General features: G+C 36.9%; 2 protein-coding genes across 3 annotated transcripts; one reads left to right on the forward strand and one right to left on the reverse strand.

Moving 5' to 3' along the window:
• Nucleotides 1-481: 481 nt before the first annotated feature.
• On the forward strand, nucleotides 482-15,286 carry LOC110069710 (uncharacterized). 2 transcript variants are annotated; one of them, XM_020777242.2, is made up of 11 exons: nucleotides 486-893; nucleotides 1,014-1,054; nucleotides 1,305-1,689; nucleotides 2,374-2,627; nucleotides 3,695-3,803; nucleotides 4,137-4,194; nucleotides 4,561-4,643; nucleotides 4,894-5,035; nucleotides 5,908-5,975; nucleotides 6,883-7,005; nucleotides 8,445-15,286. In XM_020777242.2, the coding sequence occupies exons 1-11, from the start codon at nucleotides 816-818 to the stop codon at nucleotides 8,526-8,528; spliced, it is 1,425 nt and encodes a 474-aa protein (XP_020632901.2). In that variant the 5' UTR covers nucleotides 486-815; the 3' UTR covers nucleotides 8,529-15,286. The 2 variants fall into 2 exon arrangements, with proteins under 2 accessions (XP_089144842.1, XP_020632901.2); XM_089288716.1 differs by lacking the exon at nucleotides 8,445-15,286 and having other exon boundaries at nucleotides 482-893; nucleotides 4,894-5,045.
• LOC110069711 (uncharacterized) lies at nucleotides 10,042-14,770 on the reverse strand. Its single transcript, XM_020777244.2, has 2 exons — nucleotides 14,330-14,770; nucleotides 10,042-12,022 (listed from the first exon to the last, which is right to left on the reverse strand). Exons 1-2 carry the CDS (start codon nucleotides 14,768-14,770, stop codon nucleotides 11,234-11,236), a joined length of 1,230 nt encoding a protein of 409 aa, XP_020632903.2. The 3' UTR covers nucleotides 10,042-11,233.
• Nucleotides 15,287-22,122: the final 6,836 nt, after the last annotated feature.

Here is a 22,122-nt window from a genome sequence, read left to right on the forward strand (position 1 = left end):
AATATGGGGATCACTTCCGGTCCGGGATCATTTGCGGTCCAATTTGGGGATCATTTGCGGTCCTGGGATCATTTGCGGACCCGTACAGATTGCCAGTCCATCCACGTTTTAGCCTTGCGAGCATAAAAAGGTCAAACACATCTGAAAATTGAAAACAAGGAATTACACGTAAATAAATCATAAATATTTAATTAATTACAGAAAGAAGATGTGTATAGTAAATAAAATTGAATGAGCAATTAATAAATAATTCGTACAAAGTTTTCTTTTTTTCACGGACGACAATATCAGCATTTGATCAGTTATTGAATTATTGTTTTTCAAAATAATATTTTTTTTTTCGTGAATTCGTCAGAGGCAAATAATCACTGGGAAATTCATTCTTCTGAGTCAAGGTTGTATGGATACAATAATACATCTTTTAGGGAGTTATCTTAACTTTGTACACTTCCAATGGAGTTTTTTAATTTCTTATTTGAAAGAGTTCGGTTTGATTTTAATTTTTTTTTTCCCTTTTCCTACTCGACAATAAGCAAGAAAATCAATAAAACAGACAGGATATTTAATTCAACGCGACTATCGTGTTTCTGCCCAATAAATGGTCATAAGTAAATAAGTAAATAAATGAGAAAAAGCTCGTTTTGTGTAATTAGAGACCTGTCTTGGAGGCGGAGTCCTATTCCTAGTGCCAAGGCCCCGCCGGCTGAGTGGGACAGGCGGCTCTGGGTACGAGAACAAAGATGGTGGCGCACACTCGCGTTTGTTATCGAAAACAGTATTTTTAGGTTTTTTAATTTTTTTTTTTTAATTACGTCATGGAATCATTAAGTGATGAAATTTTAGTCAGAATATTTAGCTTCTTAACGGCGCGAGATCTATGTAGGTGCTCTCAAGTAAGTGCAATCTTATAAAGTGGTACCTCATGTAAAAAGTATTTTGTGCAAACCGGCCGGTCGACAGTTTATCTCAAAGCTTACCTAATTTTAGGTAAATTATTTACCTTTTCATTTTAGGTGTGTTCTGTTTGGTGTCGGCTAGCAAACGATTTTCATTTGTATCCTTTCAAATAGTGTAAATCACCTCAAGTGTTTCAGCATATCGGTATGGATTGATATGTTTACAAAATTACCAGTTGTTTACGCTTAAAGTAAGATAGACGTGACGTGGTCCTAGTTGTCTTTTGAGTGCAGTCAAGTGTTTGTTTGCTCCAGCCCCAAGGAGCATAACTTGGCTGCGATTTTTATTCTTTTACCAAATGGAACCAAGGATTTTCCTTAATTTAACAACTACTGGGCTATTTGCAGATGGAGAAAGTTGTTTGTTAAAGCTTTTGACAAGTTTATCCTGGATCCTTCCTACTACAACCAGGTGTTCCCAACCCAGTGGAAAGAGTTGTATATATTACGGTCAAACTGGTTTAGTGGACACTGTCATGTTCAAAGTCTTCGTAAGAAAACTCTTACATCTCCACAACAAACTGAACTCACCAAAGTGGTTTGCTTAAAAATATCAAACTGTGGTCGTAGCCTCTTAGCAAGTGTCAATCAAGACTCTAAATTGGTACATTTGTGGAGTTTAATTGAGAAGAAGTCATTTCATGTTGTTTCTTGTGAAAGTGTTATTGGTTGTATAGACTTTGGAACTGAGCGCTCAAGAAATGTTTTGGCAATTGGTCTCCATAGTAACAGGGTAAGGACAATGTTGGCCTATAAAAAGGAGTACTAAATTAATATCCAGCCAGCAGTAAGTTTTGTTTATCACATGATCAGATGCACTCATGACTAATATGATCTATCACTAATGAAAGGGATAGACTCAAAGCTATTAGGAAGTCCAGAAGAACAGTATAAATTCAGATATTTATTATAGTTTAACACTTTGTCTCTTTTGGTACGTAGGTATTTAAGTTTTGTTTATCACATGATCAGATGCACTCATGACTAATATGATCTATCACTAATGAAAGGAATAGACTCAGAGCTATTAGGAAGTCCAGAAGAACAGTATAAATTTAGATATTTATTTTAGTTTAGCACTTTGTCTCTTTTGGTACATAGGTATTTACGTAAACTTGTGCAATTTAAATGCAACTACCATTGTTGGTTGTACCCTGGATTAATATAAAAGTACAAACACATCATTTAAGTAATAGAGGAGTCAATACATACCACCCCTGGTAAGACTAAGGAATATGCCCCATGAGGCAGTTAGTGGCTAAACTGGCTAAGGGTCTCATTAACTCATTAGCAAATAATAATAATACCAATACTAACAATAATTATAATTAAAACCTATATCGTGCAATTTTCCATGACGTACATGATTAAATGCACTTTCAAATTATGTTAATTAATATTCACTTTCTTCTTCTAGTTCTCTCTGTGGGATTTTCAGAGAAAGGTGTTCCTCTTAAGCAAAACTAACTTATCACAAATATCAAGAGAAATCACCGGTCCAAGAAACAACAGTTTACCACCAGATACTGCTGTATGTCGAGTCAATCTTGTGGATAACAAACTTGTTACAGTTACAACACAGTGTGTCATAAAAGTATGGGAATTAGATTTCAGTCAATATGGACAAGTAACTTGTCACTGTTTACACACTCTAACAACATTCAAGCCAAGGTAAATAACTTCATGTTATATGAATACAATGTGTCCACAGTTTCAGATGATATCCACACCCATCCCAAGGAAGGTTATTGGAAATTCCAGAGTGGGGGGGGGGGGGGTGGGGGAGGGGGGCTAAGAGGGAGGAGGGGAGGGCTCTTTCAAAGTTACTTGTGAGAATTATGTGAAGGGTAATAAGGAAATGATGTGCCAAGCAAAACCAACGTCTTGAAAGTAACTTAATATAAAATAAAAGTTTACAAGCATTATAGTTTTTCCTGCTTGTTTGTGTGACCTGTCAAATACGACACTTAAAGGAGGTCACTCCAAAAAAACGTATTTTTTGTCAACGCTAATAAAAACTTTGCCCTAAGTTTAGCCACTCACTGAAGTTTCACCCTCTAAAGGGCAGGTTTTCGTTATGAAATTTGTCTCCAAAGAAACCAGAATTCAACATTGTTGCCACCATTTTCAATAGTACTTAGCAGCCAGGCTACATTTTCGTGACGTCATTCTACCCATGAGATTTTTCCAAATGGCTTCCGACAAGCCTTTTAACTACCACTCTGGGTTATGGCTGCTCTTGAGCCATATTATTTTGAGCCAAACTCCAAACCAAACTCCAAACATAATAGCAGTGAAGATAGTTAAGTGGATAATTGCTTGGAAAAATACATTTTGCTGACCTTGTGAAGGATGTAAAGTCAGTTGAGGTTTTTTCCCGGCAAATTCGAGTGGGATGGAATGATGTCACATGAACACAGCCTGGCTGTCAAGTACAGTTCAAAATGGCAGCCTCCAAAGTTGCTTCTTTCAAGACAAATTTCTTCAGGATAGCAAGCATTTCAGAGGCTGAAACTTCTGGGAGTGTAAAAAACTGAATGTTTACTTGCTATAGGTGAAGACAAAACAGTAAGCTTTATGGAGTGACCTCTTTTAGTTAAATGTGTATCACATACGTGTGCTTTATTGCATAAATGGAGCACTGACAGACCCAATTGCTATTAAATAAATAAAACATATAGGAATAACCAGGATACTAATCTAAAGATGTTTTCTGTTTTGTTTATTGTTAAACATAGGTGTTCTGTATTAGACATCCAACTAAAGAGAGAACCTGATGATGCCTGGTCTGTGTCCATTTCACATGCTGCAGAAGTTTTGGAAAACTGGAATCTTATTGGTTTTCAAGTGAGCAATACATTAGTTATAATAATATTTCATTTTCATGTCCGGCACTTCAAACTGAGAAATCTGGATTACAGCTGCACTGGGTTTGGCATCCACTTGGAAGAAAAGTAACTGTGCTTAGTTTAGGTTTTCCATTTAGGCTACCATTCACTGTAGTATGAGTTCAAATTGACATCCGGCCGGGTAGAATACAGCACTATCTTAGAGAATGGTGCAAACATAATATACACACACTAACCAGATTCAATTTTACGCAGTTTATTGAACACTTATGTTCAGTCTGTCAAATAAGGATGTGCCGTTTATACAGTTTGTGCCACTGTATTTCACCAGGCTTTGAGATTTAAAGGACAGGCACTTCTCGAGACAGGACCAGGATGCCACACTGAAGGTGATATTTGATAATAAAAAACAGAAATGATATAATTTGGATGTATATTTACACAAATTTCATAAAAATGTTCAAATGGACAGAACAATAATTAGATAAAGGTAAGAGAAAATGATAATCCCAATTGTACCAATTTCTAATACAGAATTATGATAAAAAAGCTAAATAAGAAAGGTGTGATTTTAACTTAGTCTTAAGAAACCTACCAAAGGTTGATACAGGTACACATTTTTAAGATTCTGAAGTGAACTGTTATCTGCATTTAGTGGAAATGACCTGATGACAGGTTTTCTATTTCACTGAAGTTTCTTAGTACCATTTTCACCCACAAGCTTCTTTACTCACTGGTCAGGTATTTCTTTATAGATACACTGGAATGTGTTGAAGATGGGGATGAGGATGAAAGTTGTTCCAACACTTTTAAAACATGGATGTTACCACAAAAAGAGGTTTGAATAAATTTTATTGTTTTCTTGTTTTCTAATTACATTTGCTGACCAGTTTGATGTAATGGAGCAAAGTAACAGAATTAACAGTTATTTTACTACAGTAACTGTCACTTACTAGCAGATTCTTTTGTAATGAATGTCTGATAGTTTGATGCAATTAGTACAAACATATAGGTTATTTATCAAAACCTTTTTTAAAGTGTTTATTAATTATTATAATTTATCATTATTGTTGTGGACATTGTTTCAGCAAATGGGCAGCAGAACGTCTGTGTCTTGCCTTTCTATCAGTCCTTGCACAAAGGTAGTCACTTCTGGTCAAAATGATAACACCATTTCACTCTGGGATACTGCTACTCAATGCCGTAAACACATTCTGTTTGGACACACAGGTGCTGACAGGTGTCACATGACTGTTAATAATCATGTTCTACTGTATATACTGGAAGGAACTTGTTGCACTTATGGTATAGCTTGTAGGTTTAAAGCTGAAATTTTGAAGTACATGGCACATGAACCAGTTCAAAGTCAGCATCTCTGTAGGTTAAGATGTAGTTGGATCAGAGATGGTTTTTGGAGCCTGAAAAGAGAAACAAAACCTTGCAAGAAAGAAAGTCTTGACTAATAACAGGGAATAAGTTGTAGTAGAGAGATTAGTTGTTCTCAAGACGCAAGTTAATCAAAAATAAGAAAAACCATTCCAGTTATAAGCAGTTATCAACATATGATTGTTGTGATTTTAGTTTAAAAACTGGTTAAGAAACTTTTGACACAGTGTTGTATGTAGGGACACATAAATGAAGGGGTGCATGTTAAGTCTGCATACAAGCCAAGTGGCCCATCAGGCCGGAGCTTATCCAGGTTTCTGTAGCATGAAGTGACTAGGAGTATTTCTACTCCTCCCTGGATGGGATGATAGTCCATTGCAGGGTTACCTCCAGCATTAAGGTTGCGGTACCCATTTATATACCTGGGTGGAGCTCTAGAGGCACTGTGAGAGTAAAGTGTCTTGCCCAATAACACAACACAATGTCCCTGACCAGGGCTCAAACCCAGACCACTCGATCCGGAAACTAGTGCACTAACCATGAGACCACTTTGCTGTAGGGACACATATAATACACTTAGAGGTAATAATAATTCAGGCAGTTTTCAAGGTTGCAGCTGGGGTTATTAAGTTGATTATATTAGCAGATGTTCATTACAACTTGAGATGATTGCACACGTTTTCTCACTGGTAGTAAAGGTATATTTTTCTTAACAGGTGCTGTGACATGTACAGATGTAGATATGCACAAGATTGTGAGTGGATCTAATGATAGGACTGTCAAGGTAATGTCCCTTTTCATTTTCAGTGCTTTCTGTAACTGTCAGAGCAAGAGTTACTTGCCCACTTGTAGTCCAGTATATTTTCAGTTTGTTCCTTGAAGTGTTTTTTGGAAGGCTGTAAATTGAAGACAACTAATTGAGAAAGTAATTACATGATAGATAACATCTATTTATAGCTAATAGGGGTAAAAGCTAGAAACGTGCTAGTCAGAGCTAAGAATTAAACCAATAAAAATCCCAAAAATATTCAAACTGTCAAGAATAAATAAATTTTAAAGTGGTTCAACATTTTGATGTCATCGCGGACATCATCGAGAAATTAAAGTCATATAGTCATGATTACACTACATGCTCAAAGTTCACTTCCAAGCCTCGTTCATGCTGAATTTTCTGAACTTTTTGTTACCTTAATGTTCTTTTCATGTAGGTATTCTCTGAAAAAAAATACAATTATTTGCATCTTCAAACTGAGGTTTGGTAGTGATTTTTGCTGGTCTGATGTCATCATGCATTAGGGCTATATTGAGAAAAAGTGTGAATTGTTCACTACTCCAAAGGTGTTGTTTAACAAGTTTGAATGTTTCATATATGAGATGTTTTATACAAAAAAGAGCTGAGCTGTCACTCAATGTGCAGAGTGATTCAATTTGCAAAAACATTCTAAGCTAGTTTTTCTTATACACACCTGAACTAATGCTGATTTTAACAACTTTATTGACCTCCAATTCATGATAATGATGTAGATTACTTATCAAATGTTTGACAGAATAAACAAAAGCTGTCAGTATGTACAAAATGTATAGTCTCTGGCTCTTGAGGTTAATATAATATTGAAATCAGGATACAATAGATTGACTGTTTAAGACTGTAGGGGGTTTTTGCTCCTTATCACATTGGATCTTTCTCCCAGGTGTGGTCCTTAGAGAGCGGTGATTGTCAGTTGACACTTCCTGGTGATCATTCCTCTGGTGTGTCAAGTGTTACTTTCAATGACCAGTGGGTTATTAGTGGTGACAACTCAGGCGAAATCAAGGTATTGTACATATTGCTTAGATGACACACAAAACAGTTAACCACTAGGTTTAGGCTACACATGTCACTGTAAAAGTGTGCAGTGAATTCTTATAGGCCATATTAGTTTGGTGCCGTCAAGAAAGTGCAACATCAAACCTGTCTTTAATACATACTGGTAACCTGAGGTGGGAAACTATTAACAGAGTAGAAACAGATTGACAGATTGACTAACCCCAACCCTATGTGGTTTCTGTGATCTTGGTGTCCGTCTATAATCTTGTCACTTATTGAATGTTTTGTCAATTTGGCTACTGAATAATTGGCAATTAAGGTGGCTTACTGCAGTTTTGATGGATTATAATAGCCCAATTTCTAACTCTTTTGAAAAATGTTCGGAGATGTTTTTCCTTTCTCTATTTAGTGTTTGCTTCAGTCTTATGCCGTTCTATGTGAAATTTGAACAATTAAACATCAACAAATGGCCAAAATGAACAACCAAGTATCTGAGGAGAGACTGGGAACTACCAGATTTAAGCACATTTTTCTTAAAATCTACCTGTATAACCTCACCTCAAAATTTCAGGAATAAGAAATTGGCTCTGATTTAACATTCATGCAAAGTAAAATGAAAATCTGTAAGACAGATTTTTCGCAAAGTAAGAAAATGTGAAATCAAAAATAGCTCAAAATTTGTCCTACAGATTTTTTAAAAATTTTCACTCTAAACCTGATTCGCCCTTACAAATCAACTGTGAAAATTCATCATGGGTTGTACGGTACATATTTGAGCAATCCTCGATCAAAGACTAGCTTTTACAGCCTTAGACAAGAATTGAATTGCGCATGCCCTTTATTTAAGCGGGTGCTCATGTGATCCCATGTATTGCGTGCCAGAAAGCAGGAGTAAATTAGAACTCTTTTACTGGTTGTTTCTCAACTTTTTTTGCCATGATATTTTTTTGGCCCTAGGCTTAAACACATGTTTGAACGGAGTTGGAAACTATTGCTATGTATACCGAAGTGCCTTTAAAGTGCTGAAGTGGTTTTTGTTTCTTCGTAGGGTTACTTGCGTCATTTGTGCACGCGCGATTAATACTGACATCTGGCAGGCAATCATAGCACACGCTACTGAGTCTCCGAAAAACTGTAGTAAACCACCTTAAAAGTAATAATTTTGATTTGCGGTCTCAGAACATTTTTATTTTCCATCTATAATTGGCATGACAACTTCTTTCAAATAATTCAGAACTAAAACACTTTTTGTTTTCTTCTTTGCAAAGTTTTCTGATATAAGAAAACCTATCAAGTCCTCTGTAATTAGCTAACCTTGGATGTGATTTAAGGGTGATAAAGCAAACCTCAGTGCTGATAATTGTCACTTCATGCCTAGCCTCACTCAAGTTATGAGAATTTTTCTTTTTTTTTAAAAAAAACAATGTTTTTGTTCTCAATCTGCAGGTGTGGGATTTTGCTGTAAATAGTCTGTCAATATTACAGAGTCTAGACTTACCATCAGGAATGGATCAACAACACAGATTTTGACATGACACTGAATTGTCAATAAAGATAGGAATACATAATAATTGTATTTATTTTATTTGGTCTCTTTCACACTCTTACATGTTGGTACTTTATTGTAGATTAAATTAACATTATTTGCATTTTTTAAGATTGCTTTTAACCAAAAAAATATGTTGTTGATAGTATAACACACATGTTTATAGAATTCCAGATTTTTAGCAAAATAATGCTGTCAATTCTTTGCCCCAAAGGTATAATAATTATCTTGTACACTTTATTGTCAAGGGTTATGATGTTTTTTGTTGTTCTTGTAAATGTTTGTTTTCTTCCTTTCCACTCATCTATTGGGGAAACATTAATTTATCATCAGAAAAGGGTATTGAGCAACAGGTCACATGTTCTGAGGAAGTGAATAGGTGAAATTACACCTTTCTATACACATTTGTGATTAAGGGTACTACCCATTTTCAAGTTCTTTTTGTTGCAGCCTTTAATGATATTTATTCCTAGTGCTATTTCCTTATGCACTGTTTTTACATTATCAGTTTATTAAATTTGTTTTTATCTCCAACATCTGATTCATTGAATGCTGTGTTTTCTCCAAAAGCCCCAAATCAGAGAGCTTAAGCGACCAGAACATCACCAAACAAAAGGTTAAATGAGGAAAACAATAGCTGCGTTCGTGCATTGTATAACCTTTGTACATTTCTTTGCTGTCCTCTGCAAAAGAAGAAATTCAATGTGAAATGACTAAGTTCTGTGTAGCCTGAGTTAAACAAACGACCATGGCTAATTTTTTGTATTTCCATTTGGAATTGAACATTGTTGGTGCATATTTAGCTTGAGCATGTTTTAGAGCCATTGGTGTACTGAACAGGTCTAGACAGTTGCAAATTTCGCTGGTAAAGCATACCCGTATATTCATTTTTTACTGGGTGTCGTCCTCAGTGTAGCCGTCATTGTTGCTTAAGCTCCCTATTATGTTCTGACAACATTGTAACTATTGCTACCAAGATGTAATGGCAGATCCAGAGAAATTCAATTGTGGGGAGGGAGGGAAGGGAAAGAACCTTGAGCCATATCTTGTTGGAAAGAGACTGGAGAAGGAAAGGAGGAACCTTGTTTTTTAAGGCGGTGGTTGTGCAAAATACAAAATAAGGTGGCACCCTAGCCCGTTGCTTAGATCCACTACCAACTTTTACCTTGCTCAGATTGATAAAAGATGAGATGGATATTTGTAGACAAATATCTAAAATCTAAAACATGGAAATGTGTCCCTGTATGCCAATCTCTTTCCTCATTTATTTATGCTGCCTTGTAGACTTAGGAAGAGTCTTGGGCATAGCTTACCTTGCAACACTTTGCATTTTAGTGGCATAATTTTCATGCATTGCACTTCAAATGAAGACATTCGTTACTCGCGTCATCCTCATTGAAGTGATATGGGGGCACAACATTAGTCTCCACATCTTATTTTGTAATATATTATGGGAAGGGAAGGTGGATAGAATTACTAGATGAAAAATGAGACATCTTTTAAAATCCACACATTTTATTCAGATTCAGTATTCTTCACACAATTAAATAGGCTCTATATATCTTTTAACTTTACAAAGCAGGTTCATGTTGACAGCTGTATTTTGAGGCCATCAATATTCTTAAGAGAAAGGATTGCTTAATAAAATATATGTCTGTAAAGCATATGCTGCCAATAAACTATTTTAACACAAGTTTTTCTTTTGTTTAATTCATATTTAAATTGCCGAATGTAAGGACCTCACTGACTAATGAAAACTGACGTTAATTACTTTTTAGGGCGTGACACAAGTTGAGCAAAATCCTGGAAAAACACAGCTGTTCTGTCTTGCAAACTTCAAAATGAACTAGCATGCAAGAAGCCAGAGAAGTCTTTCTCTGTCAATCTGTTTCAAGCTTCAGTTTATTCTAAAAACTGTTATCTAAGTTCAATAATTCCCACTCTTTTCTGATAGTTTTGAATAATGTACAATTTAACAAAATATTACAATGTATGTACTTGTATATTAATGCCATATTCTGATATAACCATGATCCATCAAAAATGTTCTTTGCTTCTGTCACCATTTAATATATAGCACCTTGATATATATTAAATTAATTAAACTCACTTATAGTACACTTTTATTGGGTGTATTACCCTGCACATAATTTGTATGTAGCAAACTTCACAAAAAATACTGCTTTGAAAGCTAGCATCATAATTTAAAACATCAATTATTGGAACTTTATGTACAAATTTTCTCTTTTAGAGAATGCCTGTTAAAAAATATAAACCCATTGAGTTAAGCTTGGAGATACTGCGAGTACAAATTATGTTAGTATGTTGGCACATGTTTTTGTAAAGTGTGCAGTCAAACAAGTTATCAGAGTTCGATTAATTTTACTGATGGTTCATCACTACTTGGAATTTATTTTGATTCTAAATGATTCCATCAGTCAATGAAAGCTGTCTTCCTGTAAGTCCCATCATCACCACTCAGCAAAGATCATCCTAGGAGAATTTAGAGTTAAGGCAGCAAATTTTTCAAGGACAGTCAGGCCCTTTTCTCTGAAATTAAACTGGTTTGGTTTGGTATGTGCCAGTGTCAGCAGTGCTCATCCTTTAGGTGACTCCCAACAGCTTCCTACATAATGGCCATTAATCAAACTTAATGAGAAATTAACTCCCTGAGAGTGTCTTGTAAACATTACCAAATGTCATTGTTGTTCCCATCCAACTCAAAACAGTCTATAAAGTCATTGTCCGTCTCTGCCCAGGGATGCTCTTCCTCATACATAAAGGGAGGAGAGGGTGGCATGTTAAATACAGACTGTGCAGCATCAGTTAATGTGGTTGGTGAGGGTGTTGCCAAGTTTTCACGAGGTGGTAGTAATCCTATCCCTCTGATTGTCAAGTCTAGGTCGGGTTCAACTTGAAATGTATCGCCATCTGTGCTATCATGTGATGGAGGTGGACTCAAGCAAACAGGTGTGGTAAATCCAGAGAGGCTTGTCACAGGAATTGAGCTGTCAAATGAAATTCCATGGGCATCTGCAATCTCTCGTATACTTTCATCTATTTCATCATTTGTCAACACTGTCATCCAACTGAATTCTTCCTTTATACCACCAGAAAATGGAGCAATTTCTTCCTCCATGAAAAGTTCATTATCATCGTCATCCTGCCTTTCAATCTTAATTTTAACAGGTTTAAACTTCTTTTTTGCCCATGGTTCATCATCTTGGTCTTGCTTAGAGAGTGAATTTTTAAGACTGTCTGATGATCTCTTGGATGTTGCCTTTTTACAAGGCTTCAAAGAACTTTTCTTGGATGGCTTTTGTGTGTTTACACCTCTCCTCCTTTTAAACACACCATCTACAAACATGTCAGCATATGCAGGGTCTATTTTCCAAAAACCTCCTTTCCCAGGCTCGTTCTTGTTTCTGGCCACCTTCACAAAGCACTTGTTCAAAGACAAGTTGTGGCGGATTGAATTCTGAAAAGGCAACAAAAAGAATTCAAAATGAAATGAGATTGTAACTTTCTAACCAAATGTACTTAGTTTGTGATCCTTTACAAGTCATCATTCAGACAGAGAGAGAGAGAGTAGTCTTCGAGAGCATCCTGTTTTTTCAGCTCTTGTTCGTGAAATAAGAGCGGATGCTCTCACAGGCTAAAGAGGATACTTTCTTTTTATCCATCAAATTTTGATTCACAACCAGCCATACCACTCTTTTACAAGCCATGTAATCTGCAGCTTCTAAAACATTGTTAATTTTATTTTTTAAAACATATTTCTGAGACTGATGAGAACAATTTTGGCGACACTTTTAAAAGAGAGAGTGTTGTTATTAATTACCAGGTCAATGTAATATTTCTTCTGGGAACATATACAGTTTTTCCTTAAAACTATTTGTAACTTATATGATTTATAATGACAGAGTCCTAGACATCTAATAACTCTGTCATATTTTGACTTAATTCTGACAAGAACAACATGAATGAGAAGACATATTTGGTTGTCCAGTTACTCAATACATGCAAATGTTATTTTAGTTTTACGAGATTTGAAATGAAAAACAAAAAACAAGAACCTTTTATGATTGAGCAAATTATACAGAGATCATGTTTTATGTTCTGCAAAAGATCTGTAAATGGTAATTGATTTGACACATGCAGGAGTGGGTATGCTGAGGAGGATTACATTATTAATAATGACCCATGAACGTCTTGAAGTATGCATAGCTTTTGCTCAACATACCATGATATTCCACAAGTTTGTCAACTTCTTTATTATGTTAATGAACTTACTTTATAAATTTCAAAGCTTAATAACGAACAAGGTATTGATTTCCTAATTTTGAAGGAGGGGCTTTAAATAACGATTGGATATATTGGTCCTACCGAGGTAAGAAATTGCAAATTACTACATTGAATGTTCCGTATCCTTTTATAAAGGTCATTCTGCATGCAGTCCTTCAGGCTACAATTATCACCCTTTATGAAAACAATTTTAAAGACAAATTTCATCATTGGAGAATAGTCTTTTGCAGAGATCAGTGAGAATAAGAAAACGATAAGTAGGTTAAGAATTGAACATCTGGGAATTTGAAAATAGTTTTTCAGACTGGAAAAAAATCGGTAGATAACAGTTCGAACCAGTGATCTACAAAATTATGCTTTGGATATCACGTCTATTAATAATTGAAAACTTTATTTTTAGAATCAGAAAACTATGTAAAGGTTCACTTGGGTCTGCTTTTTCATGGAATACAACCAATACATTGTGAACTAGATATTCACCACCCAAGGAGTATAGATTGTTTTTTCAAACGATTATATAAACTTCCATTCAGTTCAACCAACATGCGAAAATTCCATGCTAATACCCAGTAATACCCCAGTGAGATAATGTAACAAATACATGGAAACTCATTAAATTTGAATGGAAACTTCCCTTGCACCAAAACATGATTTTTTGGGGAAAATATTTGCTGAATCTCACGGTTTAAAAGTGAGACCGTGTTTTTCGACAAAATAAATTTTTCTTCTGATAACTTGAAGTCATGAGCCGCAACAATGACGTTAAGTGTTTTAGTCACTAAATGGTTTCGAGCCAAGCGGAAAATGGAAATCCACCCACGACATTGAATATATTGGTTGATATTAAAAAGTAGAAAGAAAACAGAAAAAACGTTTAATAACCGTATTGACGAACTTTACTCTTGAAAAGTTTGACTACCGTACGAAGTAATTCATTTATCACTGTCAACGTTCGAAAAGTAGATTGTGAATCGGAAGATGTCAGTATTTTTTGACAAAAAAAGAGCGGCTTGAATTTAATTTCATACCTAGCCTAAAATGTCCTATGTGTTTTCTTTACTGTAAATTTCGCAAAGTTGCTCTAAAAATCTTATCATACAATTTTAAAACAAACTATTTTAATATTCCATTTCGTTATTCTCAAGTAATTAAATACTTCGGCACAAAAGATCTATGACCTGCCTCAGTCTTCTGAATTATCTTGCTGCGAAGCGGAAATTTTCTCTGTCCGGCTTAATAAATATTCCAGAGACAACCCCGCAAGTGAAGGTTCATCTTTGAAGATTAAGGGAAAAAGCCTCACGGAATAATCGCATCATCTTGGGCTTGATAATGAGAACATGAATATGTGATAGCGATCGATATTAGTAATCTTCACTTGCCGTTTCTTGCTTCCTAACTAGGAAGCCGGCAAAACTTTTCTTTCGTAGGTCTGCAACACCAACAGTTATTTAAGCATTAAAAGAATGAACTCATTTACCTGCCATGTTGGATCCGCAACTCGATAATACATGAAGTTTTCTTTGATCCACTTGTAAATTGCGCTGAGTGTAATCTTCGTCTTGTTGGTTTCTCTCATGGCCATACAAATTAATGTCGCGTAAGAATAAGGCGGTTTGTGGTTGGCATCGTTTTTGTAATCAATGTTTGGCTCTTTACAGTGGACGTCTTTAAATCCATCGCTAGTGTCACTGCGATCGTCGGAGTCGCATGAATTCGTCGATGGGCTCGGTGAAGGAGCTATAGAAGTAGTCGAGGGTGCGATGTCCTGTATGCTAATGCTATGCAGCCATTGAAGATTTGTTAAACTATCGTCTAACGAAGCTTGTTCTTCCTCTTGGTCTGCAGGGTTCTGGGCCTTCCAGTTTGCTGCAAATCTTTCTGCATATGATTGCACTGCAACTGGCATCTTGTTGTTCATAATAACCCGTCGCCGACTAACTTTGATGAATTATTTTAAGCAGCTGTCCCGTTTTAGATCTTCTCTCGACCGCTAGCTCAAGTCCAAATACTGCCGTAGTCGACGTTCTCGATGGTGTATTTCCTGTGTGCGTTGATCAACTTGTCACTGGTTATGGTTTTTCCAGTTGATTTACCAAGGCAGGTTGAGGCGTCCCTTTGACGCACGTACGAGTGTCAGAGCTGTAAACGCTGGGGTATTGTAGCAATTTAATTACAAACTTTTCGAATGCAAAGTGGCTTCGTCGATTGGCAGCAATATTCGCCAGCTCTAAATCTGCGAGGATGATAAAGCCAGAGAAGTGTCGTACTTCTTGATGGATTCCGATTAGAAACAGTAAAAAAATATAAACCGAGATGTTTAAAGCGCTCTATTGACGGAGACAATTTCAGCAGGCAGAGAATGGACACTTTAGATCGGTGTGAAACATTTCCGTGTCATCAGTGCAGGATATGAAGAAGACGGTACTCGATTTTATGCTGTCAAAAAAATAACCAACAATTTGTTCCTTTCCCACTTAGCAGGTAGAAGCAAACGCTCGTTGCAAGCAAGCGTGAGTAAATGTAATGAATGAGCATCGTCGCCGGCTATTATTCTTGCCTATCCTGAATTAATCAAAGTAACAAAGCGCTATCAACAACTTTTTGTGATTTGATTGGACATTGAGTTGCTATGGATTAATCTCGTTATCTGCAGACGCCAAATGCAAGATTTTGATTGGCTCAAGGTTGCTATGATATCGCAGTTGTTTATGTCGTCCATGATCCAGCGCGTGCGTGAAATCGAGCTCAACCGGAAATGGTTACGAGCTTATTTGAGAAAACAATCACTTAGCAACGGGTCTCATTTCTCTTCCGCTGAAACAAAATGTGTAGGAAAACTTGGTCCTAGAGCATTTCAGTGAAGATTTCACTGTATTAGGGACGTGCTTAGCAGTACAAAAGCGTAGGAAATGGAATAAACTACTGACGTAATTTAACCGCAGAAGGTTAAGTGTTTCCTGCGCGCTCTATTGAGTTGGAAAATTTCGCAATGCTTTGTCTGCCTCATAGTTCATCTATTTTCTTTTCCCTGTGATTAAGATGTGACTTTAAGGCCGTAGATAAGGTTCAAAATGATCTTTTTCGTTGTGTTTTGGTGTTTAGATAAAATTGTGAATGTTAAACAAACACAGACTTCAGAAGGATCAAGCAGAAGAACACAAATGACATCCGGTTTTCATTAGCATGTTTAACAAAGATTGTCGTGACCTTTCGTAGAATTTTCATTCCACCAAGGTCTCTATGACCACGTGCATGATTCAGCACACGAAGACAAAACAAAACTTTATCTCTAAATGTAAAACTTATAAAGCAAAGCAAAGCACTGTAATTTCTTTACATGACTTATGCATCAATCTATCTTTCAATTGACTAGGAAAATTACATGAGTACCGCAAGATTTGTTCAAGCATACATTTTGTGGACTGGGAAGTTGTGTGGCTTTTGATATTGACAAAGTTATGTGCAGAATTTTATTTGAGGAATATTGACTTTTCAGTGCAATTTTTAACGGTGCTTTTTAACAACGGAAATATCGCTGTCCGTTAGGCAGGTGCTAACATGCATACATACATGTATGCACAAGTAATGCGCAAACTGTCTTTCTAACTGTCAAAGATATTCAAAGCAAACGATAAACCACGTTATTAAATCTGCATAGTGATTGACAGTTAGCTTCCTTGTTGCTGTCCAGCAACCCAAAATATGGGATATTAAATTTGTTTTTTGGTTATACTCTTTATATTGAGGTCACTTTCAGGCATTCTGTACCGGCGAAGGGGGGGGGGGGTACTCCCTTACCTGCATATGAGCTTATAGGTATGTACGGCCCCAAAGCGTATGGTTTTTCAGCCGTTTTGGTCATAAATAGGGTATCGAGTTTGGCCATTTTGGTAATAAATAGGGTATGGTTTTTGCGCTCTAGTCTTGATATGGGTATGTTTTCAAGAAGAAACCACTTTTTTATCATTATCGAAAAAACAACAACAACAACAAAAGCCCTTCACAAATTATGCTTACGGCAATTTAGCATTGGTCTGAACTACGGAACTAATGACAAGGCAGGTCTGAACCAGGGTTTGATATAAGGGTGATGTCATAAAAGGGCTTTCGAATTTTTGGCCAGGTCAGAAATAGGGTAGGGAAAATAGCGGATTTTGGTCATAAATAGGGTAAGGGTTTCGGGAAGCGAGCCGCACACCCCCACCCAAATTTTCTAGGAGTACCCCTCCCCCGGGATCCTGTAGTAGCCTGTGTAGCTGATTTCGGTGGGGTGCTAGTTCCGCACCACAAAACCCCAACTCCAAAACCTCACCGAAACAGCCAGCTAGTTTACAACTTGCCATGTTTTTCATCCTGGTTATAATTAATTGAAAATGACATGTTCCCTTTCTTCTTTTTTAATAAGAGTTATAACGCAATTACAGTCAGTCCTGCTGTTCTGTTGGCGCGGAATGAAATTTAAAGGAAGAACTAGAAAATAAAATTGAAGTTTCCTACAAATTTAAGTCCAGTTTTTACAACAAGTATCCTATCAGTCAGGCGTTATTCTTTTAATTAATTTAAGATAAGATTGAAAAGCTCATAAAGATAGAAGCGATAGGAAGCAGATGCTTGAACCACCTGCAGGTGGCTACTTATAAAAATGTTAATGCCATAAGCAATAAGTATTCCCATATATTTGTGTTCAAAGTCTTTCCACGCCGTTTTTACAAATATCTGTCACTATTGGGTAAATTCGTTAAAATGTGTTCGGCATGCCTGACTCCGATGTATTAAATCAGGGAGTTGTCTAAGTAAAAATGAGAGTTGATGTAAAAATAAAATAACAGACATTCAACGCCGCTCTTTTCTATCTTTCATTCACTTTGTTAGCTTTTGTTCGTTCATGATAAGCTGATTGGAAGCGGTGCTGGCGATATTAAACTTCTATTCTGCAAAAGAATAGTAACTGTAACTGGTTTTCGTGGTCGAGCGGACAGCCAAGTGTCAGTTTACAATGAAAACGATTTTAAGTAAGAAGAGAGGCGCCAGACAGTAAATATTGGCGGCTTAATGATCTATTTTCCTCGCACTGATCTATTTTCCTATCCGACTGAAAAGAAATATCCGTTTTGTTGAAAAACAAGTTTAGTGTTTACCTTCCCTTTCATGTATTTTCGGCGGATCAGAAGATGTTAAGGCAAAAGAAAAATATTTAAATGAATATATAGAGCAGAATAGCAGTTCGTTTTTGCCACTTTAGTCGGGCTATTTATATATACACTAAATACCCAAAAAGCAGACTTTTCAAAACAAACTATTTAATAAGATCTAATTTAATATCTAAAATTCCATATCAACCAATGTATATTCCAGCGAAGATTAGTTTCATTTCCCATGCATGGCAGTGCTTCGTTCCAGTACTGAGTATCCTTACAACACAATAGTAAGATAGGAGGTTTACTGAGTTTTTGTTATCGGTTGTCGTCTCTTCTTTTAAAGGACGGACCATAATTGTTTTCGGTGGTGGGAGAATGGGGGGGGGGGGGGGGTCGGTGGATAGGGGAGGAGGATATTTCCAAAAATTCCCGCACAACAAAAGACACTGAAAAAAAAAATCGTGCAAGGGGAGCCATGGTAAAAAAAAAAAAAAATCAAGCAAGTGCTTTCTACTATCTTTATTTTGATTTTTGATGTTAGAAAAAAAAAAATTCTTGCCCAGACTATTGTCCACCCAAAAGAATCATGCTCAACCTAACGGAGAAAGAAAAATTTCATGCCTCAGAAAATTCCCCCTCCCCGCCCCCCTAAAAATATAATGGTCCGTCCTCTACTAGTTCCCCTGAAATACAGCATGGCCTGAGTTGTCCTTAGATGATTGGTATTTTTTTTGAAAAGACGGAGTTTTTCGGGTAAATTTAATAGATGTGTTATATAACGTCTAGTTCCATTCATACATGATTCCGCGCATTTGTAATCTTTCGCTAGAACTGTGCAGATCATGCGTGCAAATGAGTGCGTGACCAGTGCAGAGATGACTGCTTGTACATGATTTCGTGCACGTGTTTGCTAATAAGTATCTATCTAATTAAAAAATGTTTGTTTACCCGTGAATTATGATGAGAACCTACAATTATATTCAACATTGTATTTGAATAACTTGCATCCAGTATTTTGTCATGGTCGGTTCCGGAATCAGAGGTAAATTTGTCTTTGATAAAGGCTTTCCAAGCTGACGTATCAAATTAAAGACAAAGGGATTGTACGCGACGTGGTATTAAATTAAATGCTTTGAGAATAAAATTGATTGCCACGTTGTCCTCATCATTGATTGCTTACTTCTTAGGGCGTTTAGGAAGGATTTCGGCGAGCTACAATCTTGGTCAGAATAAAATAAGAAATAAAACCACTCCTAAACGCAAAGCGCGCCATTTTTCCCATCATTGAAATTGGGGGTGGGTGGGGGGGGGGGGGGTGGTCTTAATTTTTCATTTAATTGTCCAAGGAAAGGTTTCAACGAGACAAGACAAAGGGGGCCGGTAATTAGGAACTAATTTGTGAACGCATTTATCGGTCACGCGCATCAGAACGCCGATAACCTAAGTTTAGCTACTACAAGAAGAGTATATTTTGGTTATAATGAATAGATAAAAACCATTCTAGCCTCAACTTATCGATCCAAAGCAGTACTGGGAATAATAACGAATCATATTAGTGCTCGAAAAGCTCAGTACAAACATGACAAACATGTCATGTCATGGAGAAAAAGAATACCTTTCGAAGACTGGGCTTCAATCCAAATTCTAAAGACTCAGGAGCTGATCGGTAAAACTATAGAGTCTATAAATAGTCGTGTCACTGACATAAAACGAAATAATGGCGAAAGACTGAAGAACTAATAAAAGTAACCGTTCTCTGTGGACAATTGTACTATGATAAAACGATGCTTACACGTTTTAGTGACGGTTTACGACATATTTCCCACGATTTATGGTTGGTTTATTTGACGGTTTAAAACGGGTTTTGACAATTTTGGCGAACAATGAAGTAAAAACTGAACTATGCCGATTATTTTACTGCCCTGCTACAAAACCGCGCTAAACCATAAACAATTGTCAATAAAACCTTGTAAATCGTTGTGTTTTATTTCAACGTAGATAAAAATCGGGCAAGACTCTTTTTGGTTAAGAAAACTATTGTGCAGAAAGAAAATACTTCAATAAACAAATATTCAAGATAAACAGCCTGAAAAGTTAAGGCTTTTTAAAAATAAAAGACTGAAAATGTGAAGCCCAAGTTGCGCGGTAGCGTATAGGGTAAGTCGCAGGTGAGGGTAACGCGCATGAACTCTCTCGAGTTCGAGGCCGTTCTCCTCTTCTTTTTTCCTTTTTTTTCCCTCTCTGTGGGTAAGGTCAAATATTTTTTTGGCGTTGAATCTGCTGGGAAAGAATGCCAGTGCACTGCCAGTCACTCTGTCTTTTTCTCATCAATGAATCCTCCCTCCACGTACACCACATATTACCACCTCGTCAGTGGTGCAAAAAAAAAAAAAAATTCAACGCATCAAGGTACCGATAAAGTACTTAGAAAAGGAAAGAAAGCGACGTTTTCAATTTTCATATCAATAAAGTACATGACACGCCAAAAATAAACCATGTTTTGATTTTAATTCTGCATGATTATGTTTGAATCGCGTACAGAGTTCACGAGATTTTATTTCTGCTAACGTTCTTTTCCCTTAGTTATCGAACGTGCGACAACAACTCAGATGTGACCTGCATAGACCATATAGCTTCTTGTAATACCAGTGTGGACCTCGGACAATCTTGGTCAGAATAATATGAGAACAGGAGCCATAATCGGGGATGGAGTCCCTGATTATGGCTCCTGATGAGAAATAAAAGCACCGAATCAGTGATGAACTGGCGCTTAATTAAGTGGTCTTAATTTTTCATTTTTAAATGAAAAACCTTGGACAATTAAAAAATTGTCCAAGATTGTAGCTCTATTCGGACTATTCGGACTATTCGGCATTCCACTGCTGTGCTGTTCCTGTAGGATAAATTTCAAGAACTACGAAAAAGGTTACTAGGTGATATTCTAAACTTTGCGGCTTTAATTTTCTTAAAATTTGATTTATCAAAACTGGAGATAGCGATCGAATTTCAAATCGATGTAAATAATTCACTAAATTCCTATGGGACCATCGTCAGAAAAAAACCTCTGGGGACTCATCACGAGGTTTCCATTCCTGGACGAGTGAGAGGCGGCTCTGGAGTCAACCACGGGATTCGCATTTCGCCCCTGCGTCTTGACCTCGGTGAGTCAATGAATTATATGGTGTTTCTATTGTTGTTAAAACAACAACTGATATATCGTTGATTTTTACATTGAAATTTAGAATTCAAGTGATAGCGACCCAACCTCGTTCCCGGGGTCTCTCATCTTGCCGCCCACTGGAGCTCGCTCCAGGGGGCGGTAAGATGAGAGACCCTGGGAACGAGATTGATAGTATATCAACTTTTATCAACTTCATAAATCCCCCCCAGTCGATCGCGCGATCTTTCCATTTGAGAACATCGCCATAATTCTATTGTCTTTTCACGAGAAGCAATATGAAAAATGAAGTAATCGATGGTCGAAAATATTTCCAATCAAAGCGAATTAGAAGCATTCCTTTGTTGTCGGTTCTTGGTCCGGACCAGACAGGTGTCACAGTGATATGTGTATCCCCGTGATATGTGTATCCCCGCACACATATCACTAGTGATATGTGTATCCCCTCCAAAATGGCAGCCAGTGATATGTGTATCCCCCACCCCCCTCCCCTCTACTTTAAATAGCAATATCCTCCTTGAAAGCGCTCTCGTCGTCCGGTCGCTTACTGGACGAACGAGGAACCCAAACAGACTTAGACCACAAATCTCAATTTTTGTGGTTGAAAAAGCTTACGTATCTGCTGCTGGAGTTGTTTTCTTGATCCTAACTGGTTTTCTGCGAGCAGGATATAATAAATTTAAAGTTGAACCCCAAATGGATCTAGATATATTCCAATTTGACTTTCACGGCACGGGATTTCTAGGACGATATTAATTGCGCGGTGCATTCTCACCCCTCGAGTAACGCATGTTGTCCACTGTTCATCGCCTTGTTTGCATCTGAATTATTCGTGGAGTGAAACACATATCACTGTTTCGACCCGCTCCCCAGAAAATGATTAGTGGCACCGACGTGTATCCCCTTCACCCGCTTTTCAGTTCGACTTTTTGTAAGATATGTTAAGGCTCAAGC

This window comes from Orbicella faveolata, unplaced genomic scaffold, assembly GCF_042242905.1.
Source record: "Orbicella faveolata isolate gen_17 unplaced genomic scaffold, um_ofav_v1 contig_2, whole genome shotgun sequence".
NCBI lineage: Eukaryota > Metazoa > Cnidaria > Anthozoa > Scleractinia > Merulinidae > Orbicella > Orbicella faveolata.